We start from the raw sequence: 19532 nt of genomic DNA on the forward strand, positions 1-19532 counted from the left end.
TAAACTAAGATCTGAAAAAAAGTCAGCATTTTGAAAAAAATATGTGGAGCGAATCACAGATCCGGCATGGCTTCGCCAAGGCCTCCACTCCCCTCCCCCTCTTTATTTCTTTCAGAATTTTAGTGGCTTTTCCGTCCATTTTTAGCTGCCTGATCCGGCTGAAGGAAGGGCTTCCGCCGCCTGATTCGGCGAAAGCTCCTTCCGCCAGATGAATCGGCGAAAGCGGCTCCCCGCCCTCTGATCCAGCAGAAGGAAGCTGGCCCCCTATCGCAGGCACTTACCGTCGATCCAAATGGCGGTAGGGGGTGCCACCGGCTCAACCGGCGATTTCTTAGGGTTATCGCCAGTTGAACTGGCGGTAGAGGTATAGTTTTGCAATTTTTTATATCCGAAGTATGTTTCTGGAAAAAATGTAAAAAAATAAAATAAAATAAAAAATCAGGAACTATGGAAGAGAACAACGGTGACAACACGAAGTTGGATCCATTTGTGGGTCTAAGACCAGTCTCAATGGGGTTTCATGGAGCATTTCATGACATTTATCATCAATTTTGCTGACATGATAAGGAGATAGAATGATGGGGTTTTATGGGATGTGAGGAGAGTTTCATCACCATGAAACACATCTGGCATAGTTACCCAGTTCTCAGTCTAGATAACTGTGCCCTTAAAACTCCCACTGAGACTAGCCTAGCACACAGACATAGTGGGCCGGACACACGGACAAATGGACATTGTGCTTCACGCGCCGATCATCTTCAATTGTTCACAATTCAGTTCAGTTGTGGTCATTCTCTTCAGCCTGCATACAGACAGCAGGATTGACAGAGTGCCCCACTGTACATGTGGGATGGCATATAGTGAAGTGGAAGAAGAAGGGAAAAATAAGCAGGTGTGGATTGAATTGTAACTTGAAATATGGCCCGCCCGGTCATAGAAAAAATATGTATGAGGAAACATTCATCCAGAGGCCACAAATCTTGCTAGAACGTACAACGGTACAAGGCTAAAAGTTGTCGCATAATCTCAGTGCAAACCTTTTGTCACAACAAATATTTGACAAATCGACTCGTGAGTATGAATCTGTTCGATCTTGTGTCTTGTAGCCATTGATTCCTAACGATACATCATACATGTTGTTGATCAAGCATCTTCGTCACCATCTCCCCCAACTTTGCTCCCGGTTTGCCGCCGGCCAGCGCCCCAACGGCTGATCAGGCCTCGGTAGTCCACGTCCCGGACGCGCAGCAGCAAGTACAAAACAATCCCCGAGATGAACCCCAGTGCGGCGCTCGACCCCGTGAGCGAGACGCCGGCGCAGATGAGCATGACGAAGGACTCCTCCTTGGTGCCCATGTCGCGCGACGCCATGGCGAGCTCGACCCCAGAGAAAAGCAGCATGACGCCCAGTATCCCGATCGGGAACTGGCCGAGGATGGTCACGAACGAGTTGCCGAACACGAGCCCCAGCGCCAGCTTGCCGATGGCCAGGAACACCACGGACGCGCCGCTCCGGCCGCCGAAGCGGTACTGCCCCGCCAGCCCGCCCGCACCGTGGCAGCACGGCATGGCGCCGAACCAGCAGCCGACGAAGTTCATGAGGCCCACGCTCACCGACACCCTCGCCGGGGACAGCTCGGCGCGCTCGGGGAATAGGTCCGACGAGAGTTTGCACACGGCGATCACCGAGTTGAGCACGGACAGCGGGAGCTGCGGCACGGCGCCTTCCCAGAACCCGGTCTTGAAATCGTCCCAGGTGATGCTGACGATCCGCAGCGGCGCCGGCCCGAAGCGAAGGCCTCGCACGATCGACGGGTCGCGCACGAAGCAGAGCAGCAGGCCGAGCGCGAACACGATGAGCGCCGCCGGGACGCGGCTGCAGGAGCGGCGGCGGCGGATGGTGCCGTCGCTGGCGACGTCCTCGTCGTCGCCGGAGCCGGTGGCGAGGATGATGAACAGCAGCGCGGCGAGCGCGAGGACCAGGCCGTCGAGGCCGAGGAGCGGGCGCGGCCCGGCGGTGGAGGCAGAGGACGAGTGGGAGAAGTCCTGGACGTAGCGGATGTACTTGACGGCGGTGAAGGCGAAGGAGAGCCCCTGCGAGAGCTGGACGCCGCGCACGACGGGGAGCGGGAGGAGGCGGTAGATGCAGGTCATGAGGCCCGTGGCGCCGAGGAAGAGCAGGATGGCGGCGACCGCGAGCCCCGCGGACATGATCTGCGGGACGGTGAGGTGCGCCGAGGAGAGCGCGACGGCGGCGATCGATTTCATGGGCTGCACGGGCATGGGGATGCCAAAGAGCAGGCCCGTGGCGAAGTTGTAGAGCGCGGTGAAGATGAGCGTGGTGCCGAGGTCGAGGTGCGACGCCAGCGACAGCGCGAGCACAATGGGGATGTAGGTGCCCAGGTCGCCGACCGCGCCGCCCAGCTCGGACCAGACGGACGTCTTGAGGCGGATGGAGGAGGGGAGGAACCCGGGGCGGCGGCCGCTGCCCTCGCCGGGGAGGAGCGGGTCGGCGGCGGCGGCGGACGCCATGAGTGAGCGACGGGCAACGACTTCCTCTGGATATACGCTTTGCGGTGGGATTGGGTTGCACGTTTCTGACGGGAGATGCGGCCCGGTGGCTCCACTGAGCTGATAAAATATGCACGGCTGCTGTTTCCTGTTTGATACAAAAGTTCTAGAGTTCTACACTAGATCGATTTCTAGGCATACAAGATCGAGTACGGGATATCTTCTAGTAGATAAACACGGAGTTCATCCTAGTTCTAGTACAACAAAAGGAGAAGAAGATATGGAGATAGTGGTGCAGACCATCCGTGGAAGGGGGCGCAGAGGAGCTCGACCCCGCGGGTGCCATGGCGTCGATGGAGTCGAGGATGGAGGCGAGGAAGTCCGGATTGGCGAGACGTGGATCCGGGGGCGACGATGGGCGGCGAGGGTACCGGTACCCTTCGGGCCGGTACCGGCACTGGCCGGGAACGGCGGCGTCGGTGGGGAACGTCGTGGCGGCGCTGGGGTGCTTCCCGTCGGCCTTGCGCTCCCTTAGATCGGTAGGGTTTGTGGGAGAGGGGTTTGGCAGCGGTCAACCTGGGCGTCCGTGCCCCGGCCCCCCCTCCTATTCTATATAGCGCAGGCGACGGGGGCCCACCAGCCATAATGACTGGGCGCCCCCGATCAGGGCGCGATCAAAGGGGATTTGGCCCGATCTTTGGATCGGGCCTGGAGATCATATCCAACATTCTCCCCCTTGATCTCTCATTTTCTTATTCTTGTTCTTTATCTGAGTTTGGTTCATTCCATCGCAGATCAGTGTATAGGGCGTGCCTCGTCATGACAGTTATTACTGTCAGATTAACAGCCACAATCACTTTTCCGGTCTGAAACAGATTCTTATTCTAGGGCCCTCTTTGTCCAGGAATCATAGGCTTTCCCTTAAACCCATGCCGGCTAAGTGTTCTCTGAACACATTGGGTGGTAGGCCTTTTGTAAGCGGATCCGCTAACATCTTGTTCGTTCTGATATGTTCTAGACAAATAGTTTGATCCTGGACTTGCTCTTTAACAACATAAAACTTGATGTCAATGTGTTTGGCAGCACCACTCGACTTGTTGTTATGAGCATAGAATACTGCTGGCTCGTTGTCGCAGTATAATTTCAGTGGTTTTTCTATGCTGTCGACCACTTTCAATCCGGGTACGAATTTCTTTAGCCATGTGACCTGCCCCGAGGCCTCATAACATGCCACAAATTCAGCATACATTGTGGAGGATGCTGTAACTGTCTGTTTGGAGCTTTTCCACGATATTGCTCCTTTCGCAAGAGTGAAGATGTATCCAGATGTGGACTTTCTATCATCTGCATCTCCTGCAAAATCTGAATCTGAATACCCTTCTATTTCTAAAGTTTCTGATTTTCTATATGTTAGCATGAGGCCAGTTGTGCCCCTCACATAGCGCAAAGCTTTCTTTACCATTTTCCAGTGCTCTATGCCTGGATTACTCTGGTATCTGCCAAGTACCCCGGTAACGAAACTTAAGTCAGGGCGTGTGCACACTTGTGCATACTGTAAGCTTCCGACAGCTGAAGCATAAGGCACTGCCTTCATTTGCTCGAGCTCATACTGGTTCTTGGGACACTGATGTTTCCCGAAACTGTCGCCCTTGACTATTGGAGCAGGTGTGGGCTTGCTCGCATGCATACCGTATTTCTTTAATATCTTTTCTAAGTATGCTTTCTGTGATAATCCTAAAACCCCTCTTCTTCTATCTCGGTGAATCTCAATTCCTAATACAAACGAAGCTTCACCAAGATCTTTCATATCAAATTTCGAGGACAAGAATTTTTTTTTTGTCTCCAGTAGTAGATTAACATCACTGCTAGCTAGCAGAATGTCATCCACATACAAGATGAGGAAAATAAATTTTCCGTTCTTGAACTTCGCATAAATACAATTGTCCTCTTCATTTTCTTTAAATCCAAACTTTCTAATTGTTTCATCAAATTTCAAGTACCACTGCCTCGAGGCTTGCTTCAAGCCATAAATCGATTTTCTCAAGCGGCATCCTAAATTTTCTTTCCCTTCCATGACAAAACCTTTGGGCTGTGCCATGTAGACATCTTCATACAAATCCCCATTTAGAAATGCCGTCTTCACATCCATCTGATGCAATTCTAAATCATAATGTGCCACTAAGGCCATTATTATTCTGAAAGAGTCTTTACATGAGACCGGAGAGAATGTCTCATTGTAATCTATTCCTTCTCTTTGCGTGAAGCCTTTTGCCACGAGCCGCGCTTTATATCTTTCTATATTCCCTTTGGAGTCACATTTCGTTTTGTAGACCCACTTGCAGCCTACTGTTTTGGCTCCTTTGGGAATTTCTTCTAAGTCCCAAACTTTATTGGTATTCATGGATCTCATTTCATCTTCCATGGCTGCAAACCATTTGGATGAATTGGCGCTTTTCATGGCTTCTTCAAAAGAGGTGGGATCACCCTCATTCTGTATTTCTTCACTATGATAGACTTCATAGTCTTTAGAAATAGCTGGTTTTCTAGTTCTTTGTGACCTTCTCGGGGCCACTGCGAATGGTATTTCTTGCACAGGAGGCTGTTGTTGTTCCCCCTCATCCATGGCAACGGGTTCTACTTGGTCCTGAGGAACAGGGTCCTCATTTCCATTTAATGCCAAGCCAGGAGAACCAACAACAGGAGGTGGCACCGCAGTTTCTTGCACTGCAACATCAGGTAGACTGACAGCAGGTGTTGGCATTGCAGTTTCCTGCTCTATCGGTGCCACAACCACAGGTAACGAGAAATAAGGCTCTTGAATCATCGGAGTGGGAACGTATACCCGCTTCTCCTCAAGGTCAATTTTTCTGGCTACTATGCTCCCCCTGATCATCTGATCTTCTAAGAAGGCAGCGTGTCTTGTTTCTACAAACTTCGTGTGTCTGTCGGGACAATAAAAACGATATCCCTTAGACTTTTCTGGGTAGCCAATAAAATGGCAACTGACTGTCTTGGGATCTAGCTTCCCAATGTTCGGATTAAATACTTTGGCCTCAGCCGGACAGCCCCATACGCGAAAATGATTAAGCGAGGGTTCTCTTCCTGTCCATAGTTCATACGGTGTTTTCGGCACCGATTTACTTGGCACCCGATTAAGAATGTAAATGGCGGTTTTTAATGCCTCCATCCACAAATTAATCGGTAATGTGGAGTAGCTCATCATACTTCTGACCATATCCATCAGGGTACGGTTTCTTCTTTCTGCTACTCCGTTCTGCTGAGGCTCGCCCGGTGTAGAATACTGGGCAACTATGCCATTTTCCATAAGGAACCTTGCAAAAGGTCCTGGAACTTGGCCATAGGGGGTGTGTCGACCGTAGTACTCTCCCCCACGGTCGGATCTGACTATCTTAATCTTTAAATCATGTTGGTTTTCTACTTCTGCTTTAAATATTTTGAATTTATCCAATGCTTCTGATCGTTCTTTAATTGGATAAATGTAGCCATAACGCGAGTAATCGTCTGTAAATGTTATGAAAGAAACATAACCATCTACAGTAGTGACAGGGAATGGTCCACATATATCTGTGTGAATTATTTCTAGAATTCCCGCACTTCGTTTGGCACCTTTCTTTATGTTCTTAACGAATTTTCCTTTAATGCAATCAATACATTGTTCTAAATCTGAAAATTCTAACGGTGGAAGAATTGATGCTGTCACTAAGCGCTCTATTCTCCCCCTCGAAATATGGCCTAAACGACAGTGCCATAATTTCGACGAAATTGCATTAATTCGTTTGCGTTTCTTAGTAACATTCTCATATGAGGAGGCATTTTTATTCTCAGAACATACTGCATTCACATTCTCAGATAATGAAAGCAAATATAATTTGTCTTGTCGGAAGGCAAGACCAACACATTCTGAATTAACTTGAATCTTACACTTGCCATCACCAAAATGACAAGCAATAGCGTCATCATCTAATTTAGACACACTTATTAAGTTTCGTTGCAAAGACGGTACATAAAGAACATCTCTCAAACAAAGTACAAAGCCACTATGTAATTCTAAATGAAATTCTGCAATGGCTTCGACTTCAGCTTCTACACCGTTTGCAACTTTAATTCTTCTTGCGCCTCTTGGCAGGGTCCTCCTCATACTTGATCCCTGTAAAGAATTAGCAACATGAGTAGTTGCACCAGAATCAATCCACCAGGTGGATTTGTCATAACTTAAATACAGGGATTCATCTACAAAAGTAATGGTGTCCTCACCCTTTCTTAACAACTCTTTCAGGAATTCTGGGCAGTCCCTCTTGTAGTGCCCTCTCTTTTTGCACTTCAGGCACTGGTCTTGTTCAACTGGAAAATTTTCCCAGTCTTTCTGTGGAGGTGGTCTGGAAGGACCACTCTCATGCTGATTCTTGCCAGGTGGGAAAGGTTTCTTGTTATGCTGGAAGTTCTTATTCTGAAAATTCTTTTTCTTGTGTTGAACTTGAAAAGCAAGCTCACCACCATTGGAGTTCTTAAGGCGATCTTCTTCTTGAACACACATGCCAATCAGCTTGTCAATGCCCCAATCTTCTGGAAAAGCGTTATAGTTGACATGAAATGCCTCAAACGCCTTTGGTAGTGACTTGAAGACCAGCTGAACAATGAACTTTTCTGGCAAAGGCATGTCCATTGTCTTAAGCTTGTTGGCCATGTGGCTCATTTCTAAGATATGTTCTCTGATGCCACCGCCAGTGTATTTCTTGGTGATAAGCTGCTCAGCAAGAATAGCAGCATAAGCCTTGGAAGAACCAGTAAACTGACTCTTCACCTTTGCTAAATATTCTGAAGCGGTGTTACAATCTGGGATCGCCATCTTGATGGCATCTGAAGTGGAACCCTTCATGACCATAAGACACTTGCGGTTGGAATCATTCCAACGTGTCTTGTCAGCATCATATCTGGTCATAGCAGAGTCATAATTCTTCTCTCGGATAGCCCAAGCAGCAGCTTCTTCATTCTGTGCCCGTACGGGCTTTTCTGGTTCTTGTGGAGCTGGCGTTGTGATGGCCAAATCTATATTGGCCATCGCCAGAGCTATCTCCAATTTCTGGTACCATTTCCCATAGTTGTTGCCATCCAGTTCAGGAATGGCATTCACATAAGTCATTGCATTGGAGCCTGAAATTTGAATTCAAAATTTGTGAGGACAACAATAAATGCATGTATCAATTTAACGTTGGTCAAAATTAAAACATGCAATGATCTGTACATTAAATCTAAATCACCGTTGGGCAGAAAAAGATATAATGTATACAAAATTCTGAATAAAATTATAATATTGCAATATCAACTTTGGTCAGAAATTACAACATTATAATATACTGAAAATTCTGAGAAATAAAATTCTATAGGCCTCTATATTAATTATCTCGTTGGTTCAAAATAATATAGAGACAAAATAAATTCTTTGCAGTGGAAACATGTAAAATTCTAAATATTCAGAAGCATAATTCTTGTAAATTTCTGTTCTAAAAAAAATAATACACGTTGGTGCATTTGTTTGCAGAGATTCAAATTCTAAACAAATTCAACCAGAATTCATATTCAAATTGCTTCTGAAATAAAAGAAAAACCAAAACTTGAACTGTTCATGCGGCCCGTGGCCTTTTTCGACCCACGGTCGCGCCCCTCCCCCCGGCGCCTGGGCCCTTGGCCCAACAGCGGACGAACGGGCCGCCGAAACGGCCCACGTGCGCCCCCCGCCTGGGCCTCAATCGGCCCGTTCGCCGGCCTGCAGATGCATACCGTCGGATCGGATCCGACGGCTGCCCGGCCTTCTCGCCGGATCAAAACCGGCGTCGGCGACGGGGCGCCCAAACCCTAGCGCCATTTCTTTTCTCCTTCAGATCAATTCGAGGTTCTTTCTTCGATTTGCATCGAAAACAATTCTTTCTCCTTCTAAACTCTATCCCAAAACCCGATCTATGCACTAGATCGGCGACTGATACCAATGTTTGATACAAAAGTTCTAGAGTTCTACACTGGATCGATTTCTAGGCATACAAGATCGAGTACGGGATATCTTCTAGTAGATAAACACGGAGTTCATCCTAGTTCTAGTACAACAAAAGGAGAAGAAGATATGGAGATAGTGGTGCAGACCATCCGTGGAAGGGGGCGCAGAGGAGCTCGACCCCGCGGGTGCCATGGCGTCGATGGAGTCGAGGATGGAGGCGAGGAAGTCCGGGTTGGCGAGACGTGGATCCGGGGGCGACGATGGGCGGCGAGGGTACCGGTACCCTTCGGGCCGGTACCGGCACTGGCCGGGAACGGCGGCGTCGGTGGGGAACGTCGTGGCGGCGCTGGGGTGCTTCCCGTCGGCCTTGCGCTCCCTTAGATCGGTAGGGTTTGTGGGAGAGGGGTTTGGCAGCGGTCAACCTGGGCGTCCGTGCCCCGGCCCCCCCTCCTATTCTATATAGCGCAGGCGACGGGGGCCCACCAGCCATAATGACTGGGCGCCCCCGATCAGGGCGCGATCAAAGGGGATTTGGCCCGATCTTTGGATCGGGCCTGGAGATCATATCCAACATTTCCGTCAAGAATTTAACACGAAGATGCGATTTAGATGCTGTTTCTTTAATATCATGATGCTGATGTGCTCGGCAATTATGCTAAAAAACAGAGCTTTCGAGTTTTGTAAAATGTAGTCCGAGTTGATCCATTCTTGAGATGATTCGATTGAGACTTGATAGGTAGTTTATACTAAAAAAAGATGCAGGCCAAGGCCAGAATCACCGGGACTATACTTTGTTTGTTTTCAAAGCATTTTCACTATTTTTAACCCATATCTTAACCCCATTTCTCTCCCTCCCCCCTTCCAGTCCTTAGATTCTTTTTTTTAAAAAAAAACGAACAATCCTGAATTCCGGTGTCTATTTCAAAACTTTGAAGAAGAAATCTTCTTTGTTATTTTAAGTGACTCTTGGGATGGTGTAGGGACGGGGCCATCTCTTCTGTTTTCCTTCTGGTCCGGCCCCCCGGTGAACAGCTGAAGTAGTGCACCAACTGTATCCTGTGACATCGATTCTGTTTCGTCCGGAGGACGGGACCATCTTTCATCGCTGTTGGTTCCAACAAGGACATTACTGGCTGTGCAAGGCGAACGTGCCAAGTGGCCTTTCAAGCGACGAGGGGAGGGGATAGAGCATCTGATATTTTTCCCGTCCGGGCCATGCTAAGGTTGCGTAGTCACTCGTACTCTCACGCGGTGGGCGACAACGCGACTTGCGTGGTCGCACGATAGACCTTTTTAGAAATTGATTGTTATTGATGGAGGCACCGGCGAGACCGAGACCTTTTGCCAGCCGTCTGCCGTCACCACAAACTCACCTATATCCGTCCTCACTTCCCTAGATATTTTGAGCGGTATCTGTCTTTAGAGTCCGATTAGTGAACTTCAATCTGCAATTCAACAAGCCAGTAGAGTTACTACTTCTTCCAATAGGCTTATGGAAGTAACAAAATGACTCTCGAGATACAGATACACCCATAAATGGAGAGGCCTCTCCGTATCGTATTTGCCTAACTCTAATTTGATCATCAACTCTTATACAACCTACAAAATCTGCAACCAGTCAACCACTTCGCTGGTCCGGAATAGTGCTAGAGGAAATCTAAAAAAAGATTAGCGCTATTGAAAATTTATCGAACTACACTAATTGGTGGTGTGATTCTATTTTATTTGCTGACGTAATTAAGTGGAAACGTTTCGTTAACCGGCCCATGTATGGTCTGGATCATCAGGATTCATGAATGAGAAGATTTAGAGCGTCTCCAAAAGCTCTTGTATTTTGGGTGACTTAGTTAAAAAAAGGAAGACAAAAAACTCATATCCAACAGAAACTCTATCTACCTCGTCTTCTATCCTCGTTTCCTATCCAGAGGGTGGCACTGGACATCTTTGCCTAACGCTGAACGCTAGACATCTCTTTTTGGATTTTGGAGAAGCTGTTGGATTTCATCCCTTTTTCGCTAGCTATTTCGTTTTACATAATAGTTATATCAAAATTTTAGCTATTCATAGATACAAAGAGCTCTTGGAGATGCTCTTAGGGGAGAATGAAAAATATGGAATTAGTGTAGAGGGTACAAGCTGTCCATAAGTTAAGATGACAAACTTTTTAGGGAAAAATTGTCAATAATCTGAGAGTAACATATAAATTTTTTAGGGAGGTAGTAGTTGGGTTCTACACATCTATTTCTACTATCTACTACTACTTCTACTATCTACTATCTACGTAAAAAGAAGGAAGTCTGTTGACCCCTCCCATGTGTCTGCCTCCCGATGAGTCTGCCAGAATCGCATATCAGCCGTCTGATCGTCATCGTGTGCATCTCCTGCCTCCAACTCTTCTCCGACCCACCTGGCCTCTTCCTCTCCCACCTTAGATCGAGTCCCGCCGCATCCCTGCCGTCCCCCTCGCGCTGCCCTAGCCGCCTCCTCTGCCACCTCTCTGCCGACGCTCTCCCCCCTCCTGCTGTCGTCGCCCTCCCACCACCACCCCTCCTACCGCGCTAGCCGTCGCCGCCACTCCTCGTCCGCCCTGCGCCCCCACCTCCGCCTCCGCGCCACTCCTCTGCGCTCGAATCCGCCAGCCAACTACAGCCCCCGCGCTGTCGCCCAGCTTCCCTACCTTCAACGCCACGCCCGTAGCGCCTCGCCTCGAGCTGCGCGGGTCGACGCCATCCCTGTCGCTCTGTGCCACGCTGAGCCTCGGCCAGCCTTCCGCCCCATCACGCTTGAGTGGGCTTGTGGAGGTGAATTTGGTTGTGGAGGGGGATGCTGCTGGAGGCTCGTCGGTGGAAGAGGACAACATCGATGGTGGCTTCGGCTCCCTCCACAGCATGTTGCAGTAGGCTATTGGTACGGGAATCCCAAACCCCCTAAATTCTGCTGTACGATCTTTCGATTTTCTTTGGGAGTTTAAAGTTTTATACAGGAAAAAAGTCGGGCCACTGGATAATTGATGTTGCATTTGTGTTGTAGAGTTTGGTTGAGTTTGAGCATATAAAGACAACTCTGTATTTTGCTGAATGTTTCTGGTCTTTGTGGGGCAGGAAATTCTGATCCAGAGAAGCTGAAAAAGGAGGAAGCTGATGTGCAAGAAATTGTCTGCAGATGAGCTGCTGAAGCCGCACCAGGAGATTAAGGTAATAAACACAGCTTCACTGCGTCAGTATTCTGACTTCTGTTAATTTATTATCAGCTTTGTGGTGTGATATTCCATCATCCTATTTATTTTGTAGTTATTTGTATTACTTGGGTTGTATACAAAAGAGTTTGGTTTGATCATGATCTAGATTACTTGTGCTGTTTTGGCGCTCTGCTTTACTATACAACTCGTACATTTAGCAGGTGAATTAGTACTTCAGTGCCTGGAGCTGGGGACAGTTTTTTTTTCCCCTTGTTCTATCATTTTGACTAACAGTACATTAGTGGAAAACTTATTCCTAAGTGCCCAAGGTATTAGAATGTTCTTGTTATATTTGTTGACTTCACAAGGTTTGAGTTTTGCTCCACACATTTGTTTGTAACTGTTATTAGCCAAAGAAAAGATAAATCTATTGTGGCATATATTCTTTCAGTAGTCCTGGATTGTTCATGGCTCGCGTCAAACCAACCACGTAGATGCAAGCCATTCGTCCGACTTATGGGGTCCATGACGATAACTAGACCTAGGCTATGCTTTTCATGGCCGCGATCTATGTCTTCTCCGGCGAGGTTTTCCCCTCTACCGCAGGCTTGGTTGTTTAGAAGAGATAGAAAGAGATTAGATTGGTTGATAATTCATTGCTTGATTAAAAGAGATACAATCCCATCCTTATATAGATGGGCTGACTTGACACTTAAGAAACCCTGACTTAACCCTTAAGAAACCAATCTCTAAATTTAAGAAAATAACAAACCAAGCTAATCTAAGCTTTCTTAATATCCTAGACCTATTACTGTTCACGGCGTGAACAGTACTTCCTACCCATGACATCTCCCCCCTCCTTCGAAAACAGCTCGCCCTTGAGCTGTGGTGGTCTGGTGGAGGCCATGGCTCCCGTCCTTCATAGCCCCATGGCAGCTTTGACCTGCACGTGATGCTTGTTTCTCCTGGATCCCATGGGAAGAGTGCATCCGCTGGCTTCATATGGGCTGAAGGGTGGAGGGTGTACCAGCCCACTCGTGCTTTGGGTTTGTCCAGCACCAAGGCGGGTGCCATAACAAACGAGACGGCCATAGCCATCGATGCCTGTTGCTGGACGGCGTTGCGCGTTCGCTGCACTGAAAGTCCCCATACTCGGACCTCCACTTCAATTGGAGCCACAGGATGTATGGGCGAGGCCGAGTGGATGAACACGTACGACAGCGATGAGCCGAGCAGCATGCGCATCTTCCGCGCCACCCGTCGGGCAAGGAAACCTCGCCCTGCAGCTTGTAGGCGCACCGCTGCCTGCTCCTCCGTTGATGGGCACACAGCCAGACACTTCTCCTCACGGAGAGATTGTGCCCACCGGCGTGCCAAGAGTCCACGTGCCGCTGCCTGTAGGCGAACTGCCGCCCGACGCCTGCGATCGGATCTTTCGATCTGATCGCTGAGTTGGAGGAGCTCTGACGCTAGGCGATCTAGCATTGTGGACACATTATGAAGTAGATTGCAGCTCGGAGGCGATCCAAAGCGCAGGGGCAGGAGCTTGGTGAAGCGGCGCCACGCCGGGGTGCCCTCATCCTGCTGGACTTGGAGGAACCAAACCCGGGCATCATCTTCCAAATTACGGGCAGCCATCCATACCTTTTCTTCCTCCATGATGCGCTCCCGGTTGAAGTAGGATTCGCATTGGTTGATGAAGGCCAGAGGATCAGATTTCCCATTAAATTTAGGAAAATCCATTGAAGTTAAGTGGCAGTGGGGAGGTCGGCGCGGGTAACTGGAGGGGGTGGTTGGCGCGGCGAAAAGGGTGGTCGGCGGCGGCGGATGGTGGTGATGGTGAGCGGGAGCGAGTAGGCGAGGATCGCCAGACTCGTGATACCAAGTTGTCATGAACCTTGGGTCCATGACGATAACTAGACCTAGGCTATGCTTTTCATGGCCGCGATCTATGTCTTCTCCGGCGAGGTTTTCCCCTCTACCGCAGGCTTGGTTGTTTAGAAGAGATAGACAGAGATTAGATTGGTTGATAATTCATTGCTTGATTAAAAGAGATACAATCCCATCCTTATATAGATGGGCTGACTTGACCCTTAAGAAACCCTGACTTAACCCTTAAGAAACCAATCTCTAAATTTAAGAAAATAACAAACCAAGCTAATCTAAGCTTTCTTAATATCCTAGACCTATTACTGTTCACGGCGTGAACAGTACTTCCTACCCATGACATGGCCGTCTATTTAGTTGAAAGGTAAAGGTTAAAACATGGCTATTCACTACACTGAATATGTTTTCTAGCAGGAGTTGATGGTGAAGTGAAAGATACCATCAGATGCTGACTTAATGAAAGTTGCAATTGCTGACTTAAAAAACTCTTCCATTTCTCTGAAGGATCGCCAGCGTGCATTGCAGGAACTTTTAATTCTTTTTGAGCCCCTTGACAATGCTAATGGTAAGTCTGCTCCTTTTTTAGTTCATCTGTATGCTACTTACTGCTCTGCATATAAACCAAAATATCTTCTTATATCCACAGAAAACTAAGACATCTAAGTCTCTTTAAACTCTAGGCAGCTGACACAATGTAGCCACTGTTTTGTTACTTTTTACTTGTATTGGTTTTATTCCTAAAATGCTCCCTGCTTGAAGTGTATGTACAGTTCACCACTTTGAAAATCACCGAAGGCATTGTTTGAAGTTGTATTTCTGCAAACCTCTCAGCATAAAACTGTATAACCATGCAACTATAGCTTGCAAAGATTTCTCTTCCAGAAAAGAAAATAACTCGTGACAGCATGTGAACTCTTGTGTCCTGTTTGATATTTGTTAGTTTACTTTTTTTTTATTTTCTGAAACTCCGATGTTCTTGCATATGCTCAGATCTGGACAAATTTGGGGAGCCTTCTTCCTGTGATTCAAGAGCTTAATAATGCAAATGAAGAAATATCAACCACCTGTGGGCTTGCTTTCTTGCAATTTCCAATGGTTTATCTCTGCTATCGTGCAGATGGATGACTTCCTGGAGTGATGCCTCGCTGATGTTACCAGACACTTTGAACTGATTATAAGGTGGTCCCTCAGAATAAGCCTAAAACGTAAAACTTTCTTCTTTCTTTGATAAAAATTTTGGAATCTGTAATGTCTGCATGTTTCTTTAGAATTGTGTTTTTTTAGGTTAATAAAGATTTGGAGGCCTCTGATCAAAGCGAACTTATTCGGGGACAAACTGCATTCCTGAAAGGCATTGGAGTTATATCACTTGCTTTCATATCACTTTCCTGAAACTTCATTCTTTATTGAAATATTTGTGTTTAAAGCTAACTGGAAGGCAAACATAGGAAGCTTATGTCTTAAGCCAAGAAAGATTTCAGAAGCAATAGCGGGATGGTTTGAGGTAATAAATCTGGCATATATAGCTGCTTTTAAATTCTCAAAAGCTACTCAGAAGAATATCGGTTACTTCTAACATGTCCGACTTTTAGTCATTGGTGAAGTGGAGCCTAATGGCACTCACTACATTGGATTGTCTGGGACAAATTGCAACTCAAAAGCTTTAGTGCCTTGGTTGTATGAGTTTGACCTTTTTAAACAAAGAAACTGTTCAATGTATTCTACAATAACTTTGTTGTTTTTACAGTGTACTATTCTTGTGTGAGATTCTGAAAGACCGAGCAATTGTGATTTACATCTCTTTTGGGAGAGTGATCTTTATCTCCTATCTGTGTAGGCCTATCATTTTCACCTGGTGGAAGTGCATGCTTTTCCTGACCATATTGTAGTTATATTGTAGTTAGAGCAACTAGATGCTGGGAGCTGCTGCCTTTTAAACCTGGTTGCGCTCAGCTGGAGGCAGTGTCCTTCAGAAATCTTGGAGCTCGAGTTCACGGCAATGGCGGCTCTGAAGAAAATGATCCAGAAGACTAGAACGTCTTCCAAAGTGCCTGATAACCTTCTGGAATCTTAACAGTAGCAAATATGACTTGACAAACGATGTTCTCTTAGATAAAGGGTAGAGAGCGACTTCTTTACTTGGTGGATTTTAGGATTTTGGCACTTTCTGCAGCAAGGTGCTCCAGCTTGTCGATGCCTGTTTTCTGGAAACCACAAGTTGTGCTATAATCTTTCTGAACGTCTGTGTTGGAGTATAAGGAATTGTGTATCTATGTGTGTACTTTTAAAAAAAGGAATTCTGTTGCAGTGCTGATTTAGTATTTTTTTTTTAAAAAATCCGGTTGCAACGCACGGGCACCCAACTAGTATGCTATAAAAGTTGAAAGAATTGGAACCTTTTCTCACCCAAGGTCAACCACCCTTATCCCTCACAGATGGTCCACACCTCATGTCTTAAGATGGTGGATAAATGAAAACAGTTATTTCTAAAATATTTTCACCTAAAACCGCTAAATTTTCTCACCATGGCTCTCTTATGTAACTAGCGTACCCACCCATCACATTTAACGTGTTATTTAGGCAACATCAACATTAATTTAGGAAATGTCAACATTAATTGATTACGGTAAGAAAGGTGGGGGGCAATAATCATGGATCTCATATGGAAAGCCGATTAGCTACAATCAACAATTAGGATACGCTCCCTGTAATCATGCATGTCCTTCCTCATTTGTCATATCATCTCCCATAATTAGCCTCTTATTTCCTTCCCTGATACAAATATTTTCACACACGGTGATCCTATGTTTGTGAATTTATGCATGGCAATCTGCCCATCTCAATCGATCCCAGACATACATATAAATAGTAGCTAACAGGTGGGCTCTCCTCTCCCACAACGATCCCGGCCACAACGAGACGGCGGTGGTCAAACAGAGAAGGTCAAGGACAAGGGGCCACTGCTAGGGATAGGCGGCAGGCTGTGGCCAGCGGTGGGTTGAAGAGTAGCAGGGTCGGCGGCGCCGCTGCGAGGCACGATCGCGAGGACAAGCAGGTGCGGAAGGAGCGCAACAAAAAGTAGAAGAAGCCGCTGGTCGAGGCGAGCACCCTGGTGACCGTACGTCGAGGAGCGTTATAATCCCAACTCGCATACCCGCGTTTTTTTTTGACACACACTTTATTTTTCTTTGCACAGGCATTCACCTGTAATTCGTGTCATTAATTGTTTTGAAAGGATTTATGGAAGAAAAAGAAAGACGTGTATTATTTTTTAAAAAAATAAATAATATTGTTGCATATGGAAAGAAAATTAAATACATGCCCGTGGCATCCATGGCCTGGCATCTCTAGTAGTGATGGAAACAAGAGGAAAGCTGGTCTCGATTATAGAAACTAGTCAGGTTGGCGCGCTATGCGCGCCTATATCAAAAAGTTGATCTAAAATAATAATGAAAAAATATTATCTCTTACTATGTTCAAAGCAACATCGTATCTATGTATTGAATAGAATCTAAAAGTTAGAGTTTGAGATTGCGTCAATTCCAAACATCTTAGTATTTTTTAGTAGGTACAGTTGATGGATTGGTTTACATTGGTTATTAGTTTTGGTAAAAAAAAAGATAAGATTAGCAATGAATGAATGATTCGATTATATTTTGCGAGTTTACGAAGTGAAAGTAAAATCCAAAAAGTAGTAGAGCTACCACATGTGAACATAGTATACAAAGTTGTGTTATTATTTTTTGTATATAGAAAATAATGAAATATATTTTATGCGTGGGTCCCAACTAAATAGTACGTAGGTCCCAAATGAATAGTACACAGGTTCCACGTGGGCCCCACTTGAACAGTACACACGGGTCCCACGTGGGTCCCACCTAAACAGTACATAGGTCCACGTGGGTCCTACCTGAATAGCACATGAGCCACACATAGGTCCCACCTGAACAGCATATGGGTCCCACTTAAACAGTATATGGGTCCCACATAAATAGTATATGGGACCCACATGGAGCCAGAACGCACGGGAGCTCCCCAAATCTTGGCCCGTTAGTATAGTATATAATATTAATGAATGGATGGAAGCTGGGTATGGCCTGGGTAAACACATTGCATCTGTGGGCCAAGCAACTTGGAGCGGCAAGCTACATTTACGGGCTAGATTGGACCACTAGAGTGTGGGGGGCATGCAGGCCGGCGGGTACCGAAGCTGCAGAAAAACACCTGGGCCTTTCAAGAGCCAGTGTTAACAGACAAGGATCCTGTTTGAATCTTTAGTCTTTGGACTAATTTGAGAACTAAAACTTAACTATTGAATTAGTTCTCTAAAATTTAGCTTCTAGAGTTGTTTGGATCCATGGGTTAATTTGATTTCAATCATTGGCTCTACCTTCCATGCATAGAGAGTGAGGAGAAAAGTGACTTTTTGGTGGGACCCATGTAGAATTAGCCCCAATAACAATAAGCACCCCTTAGAGTAGCTAATTTTTTTAGAGGGGGCTAATTCACTTTAGTCCCAAATAGCCCCACATGTTTGGATTCTTTGGGCTAAAAGGGACTAAAATAGGAGAGGCTAATTTTTAGCCCCTGGATCCAAACAGACCCAAGAAAACAAAATATCACTACTGTGCCGGAGCAGTGGGCTTCCTGTTTTCCGCTCCTTTGTCATTTACGTGGGCCGCTTAGCTGCCATCCTCCTCGCTTGCTCGCAGGCGCTCGGCACACACCTCCCTCAATGAGCCTGCTGAGCCCTGCTGGCTCGCACTCGCCGGTCGCCGCAGGTGTCCGCCGGTGTCCGCCGCCCGTCGTAGCCCGCCGTGATCTCCGTGCAGAGAGACTGAGCAAGCAAGCGTTCGCCGTTGCGGCTTCGCGGGCACTTTCGGTGGACGCCGCAGTTAGCTGCGGCGCGCCTGGTGGAAATGTGGAATGCGGACTAGTACGCGGCGGCACTGTGCCAGCAGTACGCCCCGCCTGCCGCCGAGCGGGTCGATCACGGTCACGGGATTCCGCTTCGTTCCCTAGACCCTCCTGCTCCGGCCCGGCACTAGCTTGTACTAGGCGCCGGTGGTAGGTACTGCCTCAGTGCCTCCCGGCTCCCGCCTCATGAGAGTTCTCTGACCCGGCGTCCCAGCCCCTGCCAGCCATCGCCACAGGTGGAGTGAGGAGCTGCCTGCCTCCTTGCTGATTGGGCGTTCATGGGTCGCGAGGTGATTCAATTCATTCATCCGATCGTTCATCGCTCCGCACTCGTCGTGGGAAACGGATCCGCGCGGCAGCCGGGTAGGGTTTTACACTGCCGCGACCGACCGCGAGCGTCTCGTCCGATCGGCACGACACGAGTAGTACCAGCTCGGATTTGATACCGGCCCCGGCCGGCAGGCGGCAGCAGTCTACGTGGCTGTGCGTGCATCGCACGGCGATCGAGCGCTTTTCCCTGGATGGCCTGTGACGCGTACGGGTAGTCCTCCTGCCAGGGATCCCTGTGCGCTCACGGGGCGCCACTGCCCACTGGTGGTGGTGGCCGCCGACCCTGCTCGCTCAGCGTAGGACGATTGACGGGCGCCACGCACGCATTCACCAGATCGATCAGACCATCGGACGTGCGGAGCTTGACCGGCGGCGGACCTGCCGGCGTAAACTGACAACTTGTTTCCCTCCAACAGGGACCTGCCACTAGACACACAGCATGTGCGATGCGTGGTCTTCGCTCTTCAGGCCGCCCTCATCTGATCGGCCGTTGGCGCCCTAGGGCCTAGGCAATAGGCATGCATGGGATTTGGATTTGGCCAAGAAAATTAAGCTACTCTGTTGTAAGCGTGGTGATTGGAGGCTTGGAGCTGTGTTTGCGTGATCTCTGCTGGACCCCGACAGGGTTCGGGAACCGGGGAGGCCGCAGCGCGTTGCGTGGAACCACCTGCAACGCAACAAGCGCGTCACGCCACCACG

At 47.7% G+C, this 19532-nt stretch overlaps 2 protein-coding genes and 1 long non-coding RNA gene across 8 annotated transcripts; 1 reads left to right on the forward strand and 2 right to left on the reverse strand.

Moving 5' to 3' along the window:
- Positions 1-885: 885 nt before the first annotated feature.
- LOC120673982 (molybdate transporter 2-like) lies at positions 886-2641 on the reverse strand. The gene is made up of 2 exons (XM_039955046.1): positions 2599-2641; positions 886-2556 (listed from the first exon to the last, which is right to left on the reverse strand). The coding sequence occupies exon 2, from the start codon at positions 2530-2532 to the stop codon at positions 1144-1146; it is 1389 nt and encodes a 462-aa protein (XP_039810980.1). The 5' UTR covers positions 2533-2556; positions 2599-2641; the 3' UTR covers positions 886-1143.
- A 3812-nt stretch (positions 2642-6453) lies between these two features.
- Positions 6454-7754, reverse strand: LOC120672056. The gene is made up of 2 exons (XM_039952348.1): positions 6787-7754; positions 6454-6679 (listed from the first exon to the last, which is right to left on the reverse strand). The coding sequence occupies exons 1-2, from the start codon at positions 7670-7672 to the stop codon at positions 6633-6635; spliced, it is 933 nt and encodes a 310-aa protein (XP_039808282.1). The 5' UTR covers positions 7673-7754; the 3' UTR covers positions 6454-6632.
- A 3211-nt stretch (positions 7755-10965) lies between these two features.
- LOC120672850 lies at positions 10966-15898 on the forward strand. 6 transcript variants are annotated; one of them, XR_005674347.1, is made up of 5 exons: positions 10966-11428; positions 11623-11715; positions 14001-14151; positions 14577-15090; positions 15424-15898. It is a non-coding gene; the product is annotated as an uncharacterized LOC120672850 (long non-coding RNA). The 6 variants fall into 6 exon arrangements; XR_005674348.1 differs by having other exon boundaries at positions 15476-15898; XR_005674349.1 differs by having other exon boundaries at positions 15487-15898.
- The last annotated feature ends 3634 nt before the right edge of the window (positions 15899-19532 follow it).

This window comes from Panicum virgatum, chromosome 5N (genome assembly GCF_016808335.1).
Source record: "Panicum virgatum strain AP13 chromosome 5N, P.virgatum_v5, whole genome shotgun sequence".
Classification (NCBI taxonomy): Eukaryota; Viridiplantae; Streptophyta; class Magnoliopsida; order Poales; family Poaceae; genus Panicum; species Panicum virgatum.